Consider the following 19,590-nt stretch of genomic DNA (forward strand, 5'->3'; position numbering starts at 1 on the left):
TTGGGTTACAGCACAGACAACCATAAACCATTGCAAATATGCCTGAGACAATTGGGGGAGGAGAAAAAGAAAGAGCAGACTGTAAACAAACTAACTTAAGAGGACCTTTTCTCTTTAATAATCCTGAACAGGAGAAAAGAAGCAGAGAGAGTGAGGGAGAGTGACGGCCGAGAGATGGCAACTCCATTTCATTGTTTAGAACAGGAGTGGATTGATTGTCTCAATGTGTATGGTCCAGCATTGAACCACGATACATTATTGCACAGATTTTCTCTCACCAATGTTAGGAGTGATTAAGGTAACTCCTGAAATTATAAAAATAACCCAAACCCCATCCTTAAACCTAACCATTAAGTGTAACACCTTACCCTACCCAGAGCGTAATCAAGTTAAAAGGCCTTGTGACAAGGTTCGTTGTGTGATGGATAAGGAGGAAGCGTGAGCTGGTTTCCACAGTCCACGTGAGTCAGAGTTTATTTAACAAAATAATATTAATCACTTTTTAGCTTCACACTCAAAAACCAAAAGTCTGCTTTGCAGCACAACACTCTATAATATCGAAAACACAGTCTCTGGTGTGCAACTCTCTCTCTCTGCTCTCTCTGTGGACTTGGTCATCATTTATCTCCCCCGTCTCTCACTGCAAACACAGATATGGTAATTAGTAGCAATTTGTCTCAGGTGGAACTCCTTACCGCTTTCTCTCTCTCTCTTGAGATGAGGTTTGTGACAGCCATCTGTGCCCCCAGTCTGTGGACCACCTCAAACTTAAATGGCTGGAGTGCCGGATACCAATGGGTGATCTGGGCATTGGCATCCTTCATGCGGTGGAATCATGGAGCGGGGCATGGTCTGAACAGAGGGTGAATGCTCGCCCCAACAAATAGTAAGGGTAAGAGTAAGGATTGCTCACTTGATGACCAAACACTCCTCTATGATGCTGTACTTCATCTCTCTCATAGAGAGCTTCCAACTCATTTACAGCACCGGGCGTTCCTCCCCCTCCACTACCTGGGACAGTACAGCACCCAGCCCCCTGTCTGATGCGTCCGTCTTTAAAACAAATGGGAAAGAGAAATCAGAGGAGTGTAGAAGTGGCCCGCCACAAAGTGCAGCTTTTATCTGTGTGAAAGCCTTTTGGCATGGCTCTGTCCACTGGACCGGGTCAGCGGGCTAGTGATGTCTGAATAATTAGGCACAAACCTTCGATAATAGCCAGCCAGCCCCACGAATTGTTTCACCTCCTTTTTGGTCTTGGATCTTGAGCAGGTCGCAGTTACTGCGGTTTTATCAATTTGAGGTTGCACCTGCCCATGCCCCAAGTGGAACCCCAGATACCATACCTCCACCCGTCCAATTACACACTTCTTTGGGTTTGCCGTGAGCCCCGCTCATCGAAGTGACCTCAAAACGGCCCCCAGATGCTGCATATGCCATTGCCAGTCATTACTGTAAAAAATAATATCATCCAAATAAAGAGCGGCATACGCAGCGTGTGGCCTGAGGACTCTGAAGACGCTGAAACGTAGTCGGGGCCCCAAACAAACCGAACAGAAGGATCACAAATTGGTGTAACCCAAACTGTGTGGAGAAGGCCGTTTTCCCATGGGACATCGGTGTTAAGGGGATCTGCCAATAAGCCTTTGTTAAATCCAGTGTCGAATAAAAGCGAGCCATGCCCAACCAATCGAGCAGTTCGTCAATACGAGGCATTGGATATGCGTCAAATTTCACCACCATGTTAACTTTCCTATAATCCACACAGAACCACACCAAGCCATTGCTTTTAGGCACCAGAACCACCAGGTTGGCCCAGTCACTGTGGGATTCTTCTATTACCCCCATATCGAGCATGGCCTTTAATTCTTCATGTACTACCTGTTTTTTGTGTAGGGCTGACTACGATCCACTACCACTGGGGTTGTCTCGATGTGGTGTTCTATGAGGTTAGTGCGGCCGGGGAGAGGCGAAAACACGTCAGACAAACTTTTTTGCAATCTGGCAACCTCTGTACATTGTGACGGTGAGAGGTTGTCTCCATGAGGGACCGGGGTGAACTGATTGGCTTTTAGACTCGCCTCCGGAATGAGCCCCTCCCTCTCCGGAACTACCATCGCTAAGGATACGGGGACCGCCTCTCTCCATGATTTTAGTAGGTTGAGGTGGTAAATTTGACGAGCTCCACCCCTATCCATACGCACTATCTCATAGTCAACTTCCCCAACTCACCATGTGACCTCAAAGGGCCCTTGCCACTTCACAAGTAATTTCAAGCTCGACGAAGGCAGCAATACAAGTACTTTATCTCTTGGTGCAAACTCCCGTAGCCGAGCTCCACTGTTATACAGCCAGGATTGATGTTCTTGCGCCTGTAGCAAATTCTCCTGTGATAGATGCCCCAGTGTGTGGAGTTTTGTTCTCAGGTCAAGAATGTATTGAATTTCATTTTTGCTTTGTGAAGGCCCCTCCTCCCAATTTTCCTTAATGATGTCTAACACATGAGTAGGGCCTCCGCGGTCAGCAGCGGTATGAGGTAGACTGCCCATTGCGCTGGTGGCCATTCCAGAGCTTGGGACGTGCACTCGAAGAGCTCCAGAAAGGCCTCCGGATCATCTTGCGCCCCCAAGCTCCGCAACGCCCATCGGTCCTCCTTGCTTCAAAGGAGCGCCTCGAACCATTGTTGCTGCTCCGCCCGCAGATCCATGAGGGCCTGGTTTTGAGCCTGGTAGATGCTGGCGAGGGATTGGAAGACTTCCTTCAGTGGTGAAGACGACTCCATAGCAGCTTACCTTCCTCCTCCCGGATTTTGGCACCAGTGGGACAAGGTACGTTGTGTGATGGATAAAGAGGAAGTGGGAGCCGGTTTCCACAGTCCACGTGAGTCAGAGTTTATTTAACAAAATAATAGTAATCGCTTTTCAGCTTCACACTCAAAAACCAAAAGTCTGCTTTGCAGCATAAAAGGTAAGACAATTCAGCTTTTCAGCACAACACTCTATAATATCGAAAACACAGTCTCTGTGCGAACACAGAAATGGTAATTAGTAGCAATTCATCTCAGGTGGAACTCCTTACTACTTTCTCTCTCTCCAGACGGGCGCTCGACCACGCCCTCACCTCCACAGGCCTGATCTGTAATACAGAAGAAAGCGACACTTCCGGGTTCCAAGTGCATGTTCGTGAAGCGTACTATGTGGTTGGTTGATGTACTGTATAAGTCGTAGTTTTTTGTGCAAATGAATTCGCCACCTCGTAATATTGTGACGACTTCTCATGAGACTACATTGAACTGTGCTTTGCAAGGCCACATTTCATAAGTTTTTACCCCTTCTAATTTTTATTATGACTATTTTCCATATTTTAGAATGATAGTAAAGTCATCAAAACCATTTAAAACACAAATGGAAGTATGGAAATTATGTGGATTCCATCTTTTGAAGCGGGGACGTGGCCGAGCGCTGGTTTGTGAATGGAGAGCGAGGTTGAGAGGAATGAATGGTAAGGACTCACACCTGTGCTGTCTCTAACAGCTGCTCTGTGTTTCAGTGAGTGCCGCTGGGGAGATAAATGGGAGATGAGAAGACAGTGTGGGAGAGAGACCAACTTGAATGTGTGTGTGTGCCCTGCTGAAAAGCAAACCATGTGTGTTAACCTTAGTGATAAAGCAAGTGAATAAAAACTTACGTGGATTGTTTATCCAGCTCCCGCTCCCTCCTTCCTACTTGAACAAGTGAATTGTTACATCATCCATTTAGTGTTTTCAAACTTTTTGGTAGTGTTAGTCAACCAACCACCTACAGTGCTCAAAAAGGGAAAATGGCTGTGGGCCACTTCTATATAAGTACAACTGGCTAGATTTAAAATGGGTTGAGTTCTTCCTTTCAGACCTACAGAGAGTATGTTTTAGAATCAATCTAAATCCCAAAGCGTAATCAATTGCTTTTATGGTATTTACATTCCAAGCGAAAGATTCAAGTGTGCCCTGGCCCTGGATGAAAGCCCAAGCTTCCATATTTTCTGCAGGAAATCTGAATCCACTCTGAATAAAACTGAATGTGAGTCTATAAATTGTGTCCAAACATCATGTCATGGCTCCGGTAAGTTCGGCGGTTTATTTTGTTGTTTTGTTTTTCTCTCTCCCTCATGTCTCACAGGTGGAGCCGGCACGCATAATCAGTGTTTCCATGGGAACGTTGATCGTTCCCGGGGAAGCACTGATTGTGCCGCTGAATAACATGCTAGCTACACCTGTTCCACTCTGATTGCACTCCCTACTTAATCCTTGTGTGCCCTCACTGTCTTTGCTAGATGATTGCTTGTGCTGTCAAGTGGCTAACCTAGCTCTCTTTGTCTAGTTGGTGCTGTCTCGTGTATCTGTTGGTTGCCTTTCTCTGCCCGCGTGTCGGGAAGTGTGGTTACCTTCCAGATTGCGCCTGTCCTTGCTGCCCATGAATTGCCCGTGGAGGATTCTTCATCTCTGTCCGCGTGTCGGGAATAGGACTGCCCTCCTTCATCTGGGCTTTGCTCTCTGCACCACACCACACTTCAACGGACTCTTCCTACGGATCTGCTCCTGACTTCCACAATGCATACACCTGTCTATGAACACACTCCTCCTTTGCCCGTTGCGCGGCGACAACACATACACAGACTCGTTCCTCTCCTCCTGCTACTGCAGCCGCTGCTGGGATTCCTATACATTGCCTGAACAGTTTATGTTGACATTTGTTGTTAATAAATCCTTTGAAATGTTCTTCTGCTATTGGGTCTCTGTCTCACTCTCGATCTGACAGAATAATCTAGCCCCTCCCTCCAGCTCCATTCTTAGGTGAGGCAGGTTCTGTTAACACCTTTCTGTCTCAGTGTTCACTGTTCTTCACCCTACAGCTCTCTACATTTGCCTCTGACACGATGAAAGTCGCATGTGTTATCACGCTCCTCTCTGGAAGGGCTAGTGAATGGGGAACTGTCATGTGGGACAACAGACGTCCATGCTGTGTCACGTATGAAGCTTTCTCCTCTGAACTTCGCCGAGTGTTTGATCGCACGGCTCAAGGTCGGGAGGTGAGGAGGGTCCTATCCAGACTGTCCCAAGGAGATTGATGAGTTGATGACTATGCGATTGAGTTTCGCCCTTGCCGCTTCCTGCGAGTGGAATGACCACGCCATGTGGGACCTGTTCTTGCGTGGGCTTTCCGACGATGTCCAGGATGAGATTTATCCTTTGAACCTCCCCACCCGTTTTGATGACATGGTGGATCTGGCTATACGAGTCAGTCAACGCCGTAATCTCCGTCGACACCGCTCTTCAACCTCTAGAGGGCTGACCATTTCCTTCGACACATTACTTCGACCAGGTCACCTGAATCTCGCCCCAACACTGAGCCCATGCAAGTCGGGAGAACCCCGATGTCATGAAAGGAGAAGCAGCGATGCCTAGTTAACAGAATTTGCTTTTCTTGTGCCCGGCCAGGCCATTTATATTTTGCCTGCCCATTAAAAGACACCGCTCATCAATAGGAAGGGGGTTACTGGTGAGCACAACACCCTTGAACAAATCCCCCGGATTTCGTACTCTTCTCCTAGCCTGGCTGCAGTATGGTTCTGCCAGTCACACGGTCTCGGCTCTGTTGGATTCCAGAGCCAGAGGAAATTTCCTTGACATTGACTTGTCCTCCAAGTGGCGGCTTCCCAGGGTCCAGTTGGATGAACCTATCACCGCCCACACCCTCAGTGGTATGACCCTGCCAGTCATCACCCAGTCTACCAAGACAGTCACCCTTGTCTCAGGTAATCTCTCAGAACAACTATACTTTTTATCTTATCTGATCCCCATCGACCTCGGTAGTGTTGGGGCATCCATGGTGGGTAATGCACAACCCACACATAGATTGGACAACCAACACTGTTCAAATCAATCAGATCAAAATCAAATAACTTTTATTGTCACACAACCATATGCACAAGTGCAATAGTGTGTGAAATTCTTGGGTGCAGTTCCGAGCAACGTAGTAGTCGTGACAGTGATGAGACATATACCAATTTACAATAAACATCAGATTTACACAACACAATTTAAAATCTAATATACACATAATTACACATAACACAATATACAAATAATAACATACAATGTACAGTATACAATACACACAATATAGAATACACATCATACAATATAAATAGTATATATAGTATATATAAAATATACAGTAGGTTGTATTGTACTGTATTGACATTCAGGCTGTCAGTTGATAGTAAGCTGCCAGTGTGTTGTTAAGAGAGAATATAATTTATGACAGTACGGTGTGAGATATAAGAGTAATAAAGTGCCGTGCAGTGCATTGTTCTTGCTTGGAGCTCTTATTGTTCATCAAAAATAATTCTGCTGTCTCCCCTGTCCAGTCTTGTGTTTTGTTGCAGGGTGAGCCGGCGGATTTGTCCGGAGTGCCGTTGACGTACCATGACTTGAGGGCGGTGTTCCGCCGGTCCCACGACGCGACCCTCCCTCCTCATCGCCCATACGACTGTGCCATTGAACTGCTTCCTGGCACCTCTCCTCCTCAGGGACAGCTGTATTCGCTCTCAGCTCCCAAGAGAGAAGCCATGAACAGGTATATTAATGATTCTCTGGCAGCCAGTCTCATCTGCCCTTCCTCATCACCCGCAGAGGCAGTGTTCTTCTTCGTGGAGAAGAAGGATGGCTCGCTTAGACTCTGCATAGATTATTGGGGGCTGAATGACATCACGGTGAAGAATCGTTATCCTTTGCCGTTGATGTCCGCAGTCTTCGAACTCTTGTAGGGGGTGTCCGTCTTTACGAAGTTGGACCTATGCAATGCTTATCACCTGGTCCGAATCAGGAAGGGGATGAGTGGAAGACAGCCTTTAACACTCATAGGGGGCAATTAGAATATTTGGTAATGCCTTTCGGACATCGGTACAACGTCGGTAACCGAGAATTGCTGGCTGTCCAGTTGGCCTTGGGCGAGTGGCGTCATTGGTTAGAGAGTTTGGGGATACCTTTCGTGGTCTGGACTGGCCATAAGAACCTACAGTTCATCCATAGCGCAGAACACCTCAACTCTAGACAGGCTCGCTGGGCATTATTTTTCAATTTCGCCCTTTCGTATTGCCCGGGCTCTAAAAACGTCAAGCTCGACTCCCTGTCTCGATGTTTTGAAATCGAGACCTCCACCATCCCACCGGATACCATCCTACCTGCCTCTTGAGTGGTGGGCATGGTATTCTGGGAGGTGGAGGCTAAAGTCCGTGCTGCACTACGAAACACAGCGTCCCACATGCCCAGCGGGCAGGTTGTTTGTTCTGCGGTCATTAGACAGTATTTCTGGTGGCCATCGCTTGTGCAGGACGCATGCCAGTTCATTGCCGCTTGCCCCATTTGCACGACGAATAAGACCTCCTGTAACCCCCCGGGCAGGCTCCTCCAACCTCTGTCTGTCCCTTCAAGGCCCTGGTCACACATAGCCATGGATTTTGTAACTGGCCTACCCCTTACCATGGCAACACAGTCGTTTTGACTGTAGTGGACTGGTTCTCGAAGGTGGCTTATTTCATTCCCCTCCCCAAATAACCCTCAGCGAGGGAGACAGCGGTAGCAGTCATAAACCACGTCTTCTGCATTCATGGCCTCCCAGTCAATGTGGTTTCTGACAGAGGCCCCCAGTTTGTGTCACATTTTTGGGCAGAGTTCTGTTGACAGATGGGGCAACAGTGAGTTTGTCCTCTGGGTTCCGCCCCCAGACAAATGGGCAGCTGGGCAGACTAATCAGGAACTGGAAAAGACCCTGCGCTGTATGCCCTCCCGTAACCCATCTTCTTGGAGCGATAATTTAGTCTGGGTCAAGTATGCTCACAACTCCTTGCCATCTTCATCTACGGGGTTATCTCCCTTCCAGTGTAGCCTCGGCTAACAGCCCCCTCTGTTCCCTGCTCAAGAGCCCGATGTTCAGGTCCCGTCCATACACGCCTTTTAGCAGAGGTGCTGACGCACCTGGAAAGCTGCCAGAGAAGCCCTCGTATGGACTGGCGCTTGCATCAAGAGGTCAGCGGACCGACACCGGTCTAAGGCCCCGGCTTACATGTGCGGGCAGAAGCTTTGGTTGTCCTCCAAGGGCATTCCGCTCCGACTGCCCTCATGTAAGCTGGGTCCCAAGTTTATCGGCCGTTACCCATCACCAAGGTTATTAGTCTGGTGGTGGTCTGCCTCAAATTACCACCTCACCTCAAATGTATTCACCCCGTTTTTCACGTCTCTAAATGAAAACTGTTTTTTTTTTTTTTTTCAATTTGCACCCCACCACTTCATGCCTGGTAAATGATTACCAGTTTCAAAATTCAGTTTCTGTTTCATAGTTTCATCTGAATATTATGCATTCAAGCACACTCTTCCACACAATGACAAAAATATGTATGCATGACTACGACAAAGTAAATAAATACGTACTATTGCCACTGAGTCTCATTCACTAATAAATGAGTACAAGTTGCTTATTTATATGAGCAGAAAAGGTTCACATGCAGTATTTCCACTGGGTACACTACTGGTGTGTACCCACATAAATGAGATCTTTCCTTCATTCTAATGTTGATGAATCTGAAGTATTCTATATTGAGGTGCACGTCCCCGCAATAAGCAATTAGCATAAAAGATGCCAAAACTATCTCCATAAGTAACCTTTTAAGTGAAAAAGTGAAAAAAACAAGATGAGCAAATATATAAAATTTTAAGCTCTGTGTGTGTTAAGAATAATATTACATTTTACCAAAAAATGTAAATACTAATCACCATTTACTGTACATACCCTCATGAAGTTCGAAAACCATGTTTTTTTATTCCATGGAACGCAAAATGAGATTTAGCAATTTTTCCATACAATTTAAATAAACATAAGACTTATGTCTTTTATGCACTTATAAAGATTTTCAGTGGATAATGATTTAAATTTTGGTCTGTTATCCACACAAAACTATTATATGGATTCAGAAGACTTGAACATAGTGCACAGATCGTATGGATTACTTTTATGCTAACTTTATGAAGCTTTTTCATAACTTTTGCAGCTTTACATGCCCTGATCACCATTCACTTAGCCCTATGGAAAAGGGCACTCTGCAAAACATCTTTTGTGTTCCACAGAAGATAAAAAGTTATCACAATTGAACTATCCCTTTAAGAACTAATTTTCTGTTTTCTGTATAGTTATTATATCACATGTGCACACACAAAACAAACTGAGCAATAAAGACAGTCTGCCACACACACCGCAGTGCTGATGAGGAAGACTGATAAATCTGCCACCTGCCGTCTGTTTTCCTGTTGTCATCTTTTTCTGTGCAGGTCTGCACTCACACCTGTGGTGAGCTTCAACTTCCTTTTTATAGTTTCTACTTTAATTATTCTGTAACCTGCTGGAAAAAAAAAGGTAAGACAAGGCATTTTTATATGTATATCGCTTTTCATAACACACATTGTTTTAAAGCAGCTTTACAGAAAATGATGCTGTAACAGAAAATGATGCTGTAATGTCTTAAAGTCCTCATTGTGCAGTTTTAAATTAATAATGTGATTGAAAATCAAGCCTTAAATATTATTGTCTTTAGGCCCCCAGTGAGCATGCCAAAGAGCGACTGTGGCAATGAACACAAAACTTCATAAGATGTTATTTAATAGAGAAAAACCAGGCTCAGCTGAGGGAGCCAGTTCTTCTCGTTATACAGCATAATTATAATGGCAATATTAGTTATCTATGTGTAATACAGGTCTTGTATTATGCGAGTAAACTGAGTAGATGTTGGTGGCCAATGTTTAAAACTAAGGGATTAAAGGAATAGTACACCCAAAAATGAATATTCTCTCATCATTTACACACCCTCATGCCATCCCAGATGTTTATGACTTTCTTCTTCTGCAGAACACAAATGAAGATTTTTAAAAGAATATATCAGCTCTGTAGGTCCATACAATGCAAGTGAATGGTGACCAAAACTTTGAAGCTCCAAAAATCAGGCATCTTGACAGCAGTCTTCTTGGCGATCATGATTTCAAGCTCGAATACATTTTCTATAGCACCATCTATGCCAGAGCCCGTCTGAAGGGGGAACCTACAAGATTAGCATAGAATAGCATAACACAGTGGTCCCATAGACATTTTATGGGCAGTACACTGGCGAGTAGACAAGAGGCTGTTTTTTTTTAATGGATGTCTATGGGGGAGATGCTCCCTGACACTGAATAAATTGCTTTTTTGAGGCAGTTCATCGCTTACGCTCTCTCCTATGGTAAAAGCGCGGAGGTTGTTATCTCTGTATAAAAGATCTCTGCTAGCGCTCTGCGCATTCCTAGTCAAGAACTAGGAAGTGTAATCGAGCTTGAAATCATGATCGTGCCTAGAGACCGCAATGACAAGATGTACAGTGAAATATTTTTATATTTACACTTTTCTCACCCAAAACCAGCTCGATCGCTTCAGAAAATGTATGGATTACTTTTATGCTACTTTATCTCCATTTTTGAGCTTCAAAGGCCTGATCACCATTTACTTGCATTGTAAGGACCTACAGAGCTGAAATATTCTTCTAAAAATCGTAGTTTGTGCTCAGCAGAAGAAAGAACGTTGTCCACAATATTCTCAGCGAGTCCACTGTATTTCGCTAGGTGTGCAGAATTTCTCCAGTCTCTGCTTGCTTGCATGCAATGCGGTTAGATTCTTGCCTTATAAATGTTATAAGATGTTTTTAAAATTCCCCGGAAAATGTGTGCAGTTAATGGATATCCTAATAATCAATCGAAACTAAAGTTTTATCTAAAATAGCTAGTTATGATCAGAAACCTCTTGCAAAGCAAAGCGCTCCAGTCCCAGATGCTGCTTCTTCCATCGGCTGCTTACAGAAGGATTGACTTAGGAACATCTGTTTGAAATAGCTTGGAATAATTTGTTTGCGTGCTCTTTTCACTTTATTGGCAAGAAGTCAACAGGGGGGATGTGAAGGCCGTCGATAAGGAGGACACGGGAGGCAGGTTGCTCCACTCACAGGTAAGGATTTTAATGACCACACTTCAGCGCTCACAGCTTCACACACTATTCTCTTCAGTTTCACAATAATAAATTCTTAGCTTCACAATAATAAATTCTTAGTTCACAATAATCTCTTCAGCTTCACAACAATCACTTTCTGGACCCAGGCTCTCTCTCTCTGGTCTGCTGGCGGTATGGCTCTTTTATGCTGCTCTCCCCGTGCTCACTGTAATTAGAAACAGGTGTTAGACATAATTTAGCTCAGGTGCAAGCGCCCTTACCGCTTTCTCTCTCTCCAGACGGACGTTTGACCATGCCCCCGCTGCCACAGGGGATTATTATATTATCCACCATTACGGTCCCGCTACGATAGACGTCCAGAAATGAAGCGCAATGAATTACATAAACGATAACATTACTGTACTAACAGGTGTATGTACATGTGCTGAAAGTTCATTAGAAATTTTGAGAGTTTGTTCATTTCTATTCAGCGTTGGCCTTTGTGAATGCTTTGCGTGTTTTGAAATGATATTATTACTGAGTATAAAAAGGAACTGTGTTTTTCCTGAACTGTCTGTGAGTAGTGATGATGTTTTCAACTGTTTACATGCTGTGATGCTAAATGGATAAATTCTACAGTGGAAGACCATAATTGTTAGATGAGACATGTACAGTAGTGAGATGTTTTATCACATATGAAATTAACTGTATTATGATTTTCCTCTTTCCTGCACTTTTCCTGCCTGCAATTCACTTTCTTTTTTCTGATTAACAGTTTTTATTGAATCATACAACTGACAAAGAAAAGCAAAACATATATTCACAGAATCAACATTTAACCCCCACTATTACCCCTCCCCCTCCCAATCCCCAACCCCACCCTGACCCTCAACAAACATCTCTGTGGTCACACATGAGTATACACAAACAAATTAAAAAAAAATAAGCACACACATTTAAAACTATACTTCTCTCTCCACTGTCCCTCCCCGAGGGCCCTCCAAGAAGGCCAAATAGCTGCCCCATTTCCCATCAAATTAATCTATGTTCCCCAGCCTTCTACATGACATTTCCTCAAATGCCGCCACCCTCCCCATCTCTGTGCACCATTCTTGAAATGAGGGCGCTCCAACTGACTTCCATCCCCTTAGAACAATCTGTCTGCCAATCATAACACTGGCTAGGACCCCATTTTTTATGTGTTTATCCCCTATATTAATATCTGCCCCATCGCCTAAAATACAGAGTCTGGGGCAAAATGAAATCTGAGTGCCCAATACGTCACACATAAAACTCTGACCCTTCAACCAAAATTCTTGGATCTTAACACACCACCAAAAAACATGGGTTGTGTCTCCATCTTCTGATTGGCATCACCAGCAGGTGGGTGTGTCTTTCAGACCAAGCCTATACAATCTAGAGGGGGTCCAACAGAATCGATGTAAAATCTTAAATTACATAAGACGCACCCTTGCATCTCTAGATATAGACTTGACATTTTTTAGAATCCTAGCCCACACTCCCTCCTCCAGTACCAAGTTTAAATCTGTCTCCCATAATCTCTTGATAGAAGTTAAAGCACTGTCCCCCAGACTCTGAATTAGCAGGGAGTAATACACTGATGCCTCATGACCTTTTCCAAAAGCAGTAATCACCACTCCCAGAGTATCTGCCGCTTTAGGGGGGTGTATGCTACTTCCAAAAATAGTACAGAGCAGGTGGCGCAGCTGTAAATACCTGAAGAATTGAGACCTGGGATTCCCAAAATGTTGAACCATATTTTCAAAGGATCTCAACACTCCTCTCTCATATAGGTAACCGAGCGTATTAACCTCCCTCACAATCCACTCTGACCAGCAGAAAGGGGACTTATTAATACATAATTTTGGGTTCAGCCATATACTCGAGGCAACATTTAAATTAATGTCCGAATGAAACACTCTGGACACTTTTGTCTATACCGAGTGCAAATGCGAGATAACGGAGTGTAACTTAACTTCTCCAGTTAGTTTGATAGAAAGGCTTTGCAATGGCGAAATAGGGGCAAGAACTTCCTGTTCAATAAAAAAACAGGGAGGGGCTCTCTCTCAGGTGGAAATGACCAATGAGCCAAATGTCTGAGACCGAATGCATAATAATAAAACAAAATCTTGGGTAGGCCTAGCCCACCTTTGTTAATCGGCCTATGCAGCTTACTGAAATGTAATCTGGGAGTTTTACCATTCCAAATGAAGGACTTCACTATGCTATCAAATTGCTTGAAATAAGAGAGGGGGATATCTATAGGGAGAGATTGTAGTAGGTAGTTGAATTTTAGAATACAATTCATTTTAATAACATTAACCTTACCAATCATAGATAAATGTTATGAAGCCCACCTGCCCACATCGCTCGAAAACCATTTTATTAAAGAGTCAAAATTAACTCTAACTAAATCACACGTATTTGCTGGGAATAAAATACCCAAATACTTAATGCCCTGTTTGGGCCACTGGAAGGCGCCCGGCTGAAAAGCCGTTACTGGGCAGAATGCTGTCAGAGCCAAAGCTTCGGATTTAGACCAATTAACTCTGTATCCTGAGAACTTAGAAAATGAATTAATAATTCTGTGGAGGCAAGGCATAGATCTAGTAAGGTCCGAGATGAATAATAAAATATCATCTGCGTAAAGCAAAAGCTTATGCACCACACCTCCCGCCATCACCCATGGAAAATCATCCTCCTTTCTTATTCCGGCTGCTAATGGTTCCAGGGCAAGACAGGACAATAATGCATATTGCCACTATCCAGAGTAAAATAATCTGAAATTAATCAATTTGTTTGTACCGCCACTACTGGGTGTCAATAAAGTAACTTAATCCATCCAATAAAAGTATTCCCGAACCCGTACATTTCCAAAATCTTAAAAAGATAATCCCATTCTACCATATCAAACGCCTTTTCGGCGTCAAGTGAGATGGCAGTGACCGGAGTCTGATCATTCGCCACTGACCACATGATTTTGATGAAACACCTAATGTTATCAGAAGAGCTACGGCCCAGAATAAACCCCACATGATCAATATGTATAAGAGATGTCATAACTTTACTTAATCAGTTAGCCAAAGTTTTTGACAATATTTTAACATCTAGCTGCATCAGGGAAATTGGACGGTAACTCTTACACTTGCTTGGATCCTTGTCCTTTTTAAAATCAGACTAATCCAGGCTTGTGTCATGATTGGCGGAAGCTTTAGATTCTTTAATGATTCTATATAAACTTCTAGGAAAATTGGAGCTAGATCTGTAGCATAAGATCTAAAAAATTCAGTGGCAAAGCTGTCTGGCCCCAGAACCTTGCCTGTAGGCAAGACCTTAATTAGCTCGCCAAGGTTATCTCAGAATCAAGATAATTGTTTTGCTCAGTCATCAGTTTAGGAAGTTCTAATGGTTCCACAAAGTTTCTAATATCATCATCAGTAGATGAAGATATGGAACTATAGAGATCAAGATAAAAGTCTTTAAAAGCATTATTAATATCAATGGCCAAGGTAAATATTTCACCACCAGCAGATTTCACTGAGGGAATGGTAGAAAAAGACTCTCTCTGTTTTATATATCTAGCCAGAAGCTTCCCTGCTTTGTCCCCCGACTCAAAGTATGACTGTCTTGCCCTGAATAGCCAAAAATCCACCTTCCGCGACAAAATAGTATAAGCATGTTATACCCATTTTGATCAATGCTTATGTATGTCCAAATACATATATGTTTATTTGTATTGCATGTAGTTTTTGTATGGTACAGTTTATTGTGTGGCTGCTAAGATATCGTTATTTCCTACACAAGAACAATAAATTAAATCTATCAACAGGATAAGTTGTTCAGTCAACACTAAAACATTTTATGTAGGTTATCGTATTTATATACGGAGATTATGTATGTAAACTAACAATTATAAAGCTAGATTGAGCTTCCTACACAGTCATCTCCTGCAAAATAATTGTATTTTATCTGAAAAAAAGGCAGCATGTCAGTCTCATTTCCTGAGTCCTGTAATACACAAGCATCCTGCTGTCTGGACCTCCCCTGTATCTGCAGTATGTACATAATCTCGGTAAAACAAACTCTTCAGGTTCTGACTAGACTCAATATATGCTTTAAAATAACCATAATTATCTACAGTTCTCAAAACATGTCCAACTTCATAGCTGCGAAGGCGCATAGCGTGTCAGGTAAGTCTGCTCACGTTCTTCCATCGATGGACAAAGACTCAACAAAATAACTAAAATGCTTCTATTTGCGATATTTGGCCATTACCCTGAAACCCATAATCATGAACAGATAGGGGAGGTAAAACAATATTGCCTCACTATAATTCTGTGATCATTTGTTCTCAAGTTTAGTCATTTTTAATGCTAAAATTCCGGCCACATCGCCCGCAAAGCGTTTTAGGGGCACATTTGAGAGACCAGTTTTGGAAATCTTAAAATAGCTACGACTAGCCAACCATTTTAGATTGGTTTTATCAGGTTTTTGCGTGATCCCCGAGAATCGAACCCATGGTCTTTCTTTACCAGTTGAGCTACAGGAACCCTAGTATCGCGCTAGTCTTATTGCAATAGTATTATCATGATACAATCTCCGTTTTACATTAATGTGCAACTGTCTGTCCAACAGCATCTGGTTCAGATTTTCCCGCTGATCCTTGAATCTGATAAAAAAAGAAAAAAAAAAGTGGATTGAGTGAGCGCTTCTCATAGAGAAGGCGGTAGTCTGACAGCATCTCGTGCGAACACCATTGGCGAGTAACATTTTCGCAGTCTCTGATTGGCTACATTTACAGAGGCAAACCGGTGTTGCCGGAGCTGTACCATTTTTCCTTAAAAGGGGAGGATACGCAGCTTTGTTATGAATTGTGAGAAGATATCTGTGTGTTGTTGTTTAGGATTATGCCAAACAATAACATATACAGTGACAGTGGAAAAGAAAAGTATCGTTTAAGATGTCTTACATTGTATTTAACAGAAAAATAATAAACGTACCCTTGGTAACACCCATCGTTTGCGATTCGAGGTTTCATCCAAAATGGCTGTAGAGAAACAGTTGTGAAGATGTGTCGATCTACTCACCAAATTAATGTGTTGCGTGTTCCAAATTAGCGACGAGTCCTCTCATCGAGCCGGAGGACTTTCTGGGAGGTGAGGCAAAAGATGTTCCGTTTATTTCCTAACGGCTTTTCTTTTTTCATGCAGAAAAGAGAACCCCAATAGACTCACCGTGCAGTCGTGTTACGACTTCATTTTCAGCCAATAGAAATGTAAAGATCGTTTTCATGCCGTGGCCTTCAATGATGTGTTTATAAAGATCAAAACACAACACTGTGCCTCAAACTACATCACAACAGAGCTTTAGTGCAGAAACAGCGACTACAGTTGCCTGTAAAAATAATGCAAAGTTCATATAAGGGGGATCATATCACTATGCACAGTAAACATAGTGCTCGTGTGAGCCGCTGCGGTAAAGTTAGATTTATGTTTGATATTCGGAATAAAACCCATTTAACTCTCTGCATTGTTGAAATAAAGAAGCGAAAACAACGGAGACATACAGAAACAGATGTCCTTAGTATACCACAAAGCTTACATTTCAAAACCGGAATTTTTTTCATACCAAGTTTATTAGCTCTATAAATCCATTAAAAAATTTAACCATTTGAAGTTAGAACATCACACCAATTTTAAAATACTCCGAAAAATATCCCTTTTATGACACAAGACCGTTTAATAATAATCTTTCAGTGTTGCTGCATTACTGTAGAGTAGACATTGCAATGGCAGGGACATTTTGCATCATTTTACTCCAGGAAAAACATTTTCTTTGTGATGTAAAAATTTATAAATTAGTCAGCTGTCTTGCTTTCAAGTGTGTATATGTGACTAAATTATTAACAAATCATTATTTTCTCTCTCACTTTGTGATAGTTTTCATATTCATGGTTGTCAACAGGTGCTGACAGTGTTGACGTTTGACTCTAGTGATGTAGTAAGATTTTCCCTATGTGTCTGTAGTAGGGCTGCAACTAACGATTATTTTGATAATTAATGATTATTAGAATGATTATTCGGCGATTATTGCAATGATTAATCATTAGCTCTTAACCAAGTATTCAGCTTGTGCCCCGACTTAAAAGGTTATATTAAACGTGCTTGCTAGCAATGAGGAAAAAAATCTTCTTTTAAAAATACCTCTAAATGACATTCACTGAATTAAAGGAAAAAATAGTTTTAAAGTTTAATTTAGTAAAAATTTCACTGCAAAAAAAATCCTATTGTTATCAAGTGTTTTTGTCTTGTTTTCCATTTAAAATAGTCTAAAAATCCTTTAAACAAGATACATTTACTTGAGAAGTAACATATAAGATATTTAGACTTACTTTAAGAGAATGTATCTTAAATATAAGTGTATTTTTTGACTTTGTTATACTTCTGCGAGTGCAGTAAAGACAATATACTTATATTCAAGATATATTCTGTAAAAGCAAGTCTCTTATATGGTACTCCGGTGAATGCAGCTTTTTTTTTAAAGGATTTTTAGATATTTTAAAATATTTGAATTTTTAATATTAAATTCAACATTCTAGATAAAAAAATTTTATTCTGCAGTATAGCTGCTAAAGTAAATGTACAGTGTTTTAAACAAGTTATAGATATTATGTTTGGAAACAAGCCAAAGAAAAAAACAAACAAATCGAGAACTTATTTTGTTGCAGTGTATAATGGGTGAAGACTACTCTCTCATCTTTCTGTTCACTTCAATCCATCTTTAACTCACAAAAAACAAACTCTCTTATTAATAAAGCTGTGTATTGCCAATTTTCTTCACAATAAGAAATGTAGTGACGCATATATTATGATTAAGTCACGAGCCATCACGTTATATTCTAGCTGCATTAAGCGTGCGCGCACAGGATGAGCATCCCCGCGACAGAGTGTGCATCAGCCGGATGCAGTTTCAATCTCTCCCCCTTAGATCGGGACACTTTGCGCAACTCATATAAGCTGCTCTGACTGCACAGAGAAATGGCAGTTTTGGAGTTTGTAGTTATTTACATAACCTGCTTCCTTATTATTTGAACTTTAATAAAGGATGCATTAAAGATATAACGGTGAGGTGTTTCCTTTAAAGATGCTCTGACATGCAAGTTTTGCTGCAGCGGAGCGGCAACTCCGGCAACTCTGTATTTACTTTTTGCATTATAATTCCGTCATACTTTGCAATCTACATCACCTGAAGCTGTTTGGAAAGTTTAGAGTTTGTCTGGACTGTTAGCTGTGTGATTCTTCCTCTCCTTAGTCTGGTGCGAACTGCAGTGCTGCTCTCGTGCATCATCATTAGTGCCCGACCGATATATTGGTGTCATAACGTAGTTTGTCCAGCAAAGCGCACTCCGACTCCATTGTTTACAGAGATGAGCTGACGGTGGCTCTGCAGACAGTGTGGAGTTAAGTGATGTCTTCTCGGTAAGATGCTAACTAGTTTGTGAAATACATACTGGAAAGTTAATAAACAATGACCTCATCATTTTCCCTTGTCAATATAACTAATATAACGTTAACCTTGTCACTGACAACCATGTCACTCATGTTTATCACATCTGTTTGTTATGTTAGCCAGCTATAGTTTGTCAGTGCAGTAAGTAATGTAGCAGATTGAAAGGTAAACATCAGAGCATCTTTTTGCAGCTCAGCAGACAATGGTGCAGTGGTGCATTGTGTCTGTTGTGTGTTGATTTCACGCTATGATGTTACCTAGTTGGTGAGACGCAATGCTGGAAAGTAAATAAACAATGTCCATCTTTTACTCTCCGTGACAACGAGCTTATTGCTAACTAGCTAATCACGTAGCTCCTTTCATTGCTTGTCAGCTGAGTGGAAGCTAATGTGTAAACATCTTTCAACCAAACAATTCCAGTCTTTGCATTTACAAAATGTAATATTTAAAAGTCTGGTTTTCCACAGTTAAAAGTTTCCCCTGAACTTGTATAGCGGAATATGGTGTAACACCGCTGCCGCTGTTTATCTCTTGACTCGGCAGTATTAATATAGTCAGCATTTGACTGATACTAAACAGTAATACTGATGTTTATTTAGCTATTTATTGTATTTGTATTTATTCTTTATTTTAATGGTCAGTAACTGACTGATACTGAACATACAGTACTGATGTTTATTTAGCTATTTATTGTATTTTTATTTATTCTTTATTTTCTCAGCATTCATTTCAAGAATTAGCTGACAATGTATAATAATAATGTCAAATATTCTTTGAAAAAAATATTTAAGAAAGCAACCTTCTGAGTACCTTTGCATTGTCATATCGGTGCAAAATCGGTGAACAATCCACATAGAAAAGGTCTGTTTTCATTCCAGCTCAAAAATTAACTATATTGGCCACCATATCGGTAATCTGTGAATTTTCCCCCTCTAAAATTGGTATCCGTATCAGCCTCAAAAATCCCATATTGGTCGGGCTCTAGTCATCATTAGAGTTTAATGTGATATCATGTTATGTT

General features: G+C 41.9%; 1 protein-coding gene across 5 annotated transcripts in view; it reads left to right on the forward strand.

Moving 5' to 3' along the window:
- The first annotated feature begins 16,098 nt into the window (after nucleotides 1-16,098).
- The window catches only part of LOC127423321 (zinc finger protein 438-like), a 71,416-nt gene continuing 67,924 nt past the window's right edge, over nucleotides 16,099-19,590 (forward strand). For 3 of the 5 annotated variants that reach the window (XR_007894304.1, XM_051667519.1, XM_051667518.1), the window contains exon 1: nucleotides 16,100-16,216. Coding sequence is in view for 1 of the 5 variants with exons in the window: in XM_051667517.1 (XP_051523477.1) it covers nucleotides 16,155-16,216 (62 nt within the window). In the remaining 4 variants the exon portion in view is untranslated. Of the gene's footprint in view, nucleotides 16,217-19,590 lie in introns of all 5 variants that reach the window. The other 2 variants (XR_007894303.1, XM_051667517.1) reach the window with 2 other exon arrangements.

Source organism: Myxocyprinus asiaticus, chromosome 32 (assembly GCF_019703515.2).
Source record: "Myxocyprinus asiaticus isolate MX2 ecotype Aquarium Trade chromosome 32, UBuf_Myxa_2, whole genome shotgun sequence".
In the NCBI taxonomy this organism is placed as follows: domain Eukaryota; kingdom Metazoa; phylum Chordata; class Actinopteri; order Cypriniformes; family Catostomidae; genus Myxocyprinus; species Myxocyprinus asiaticus.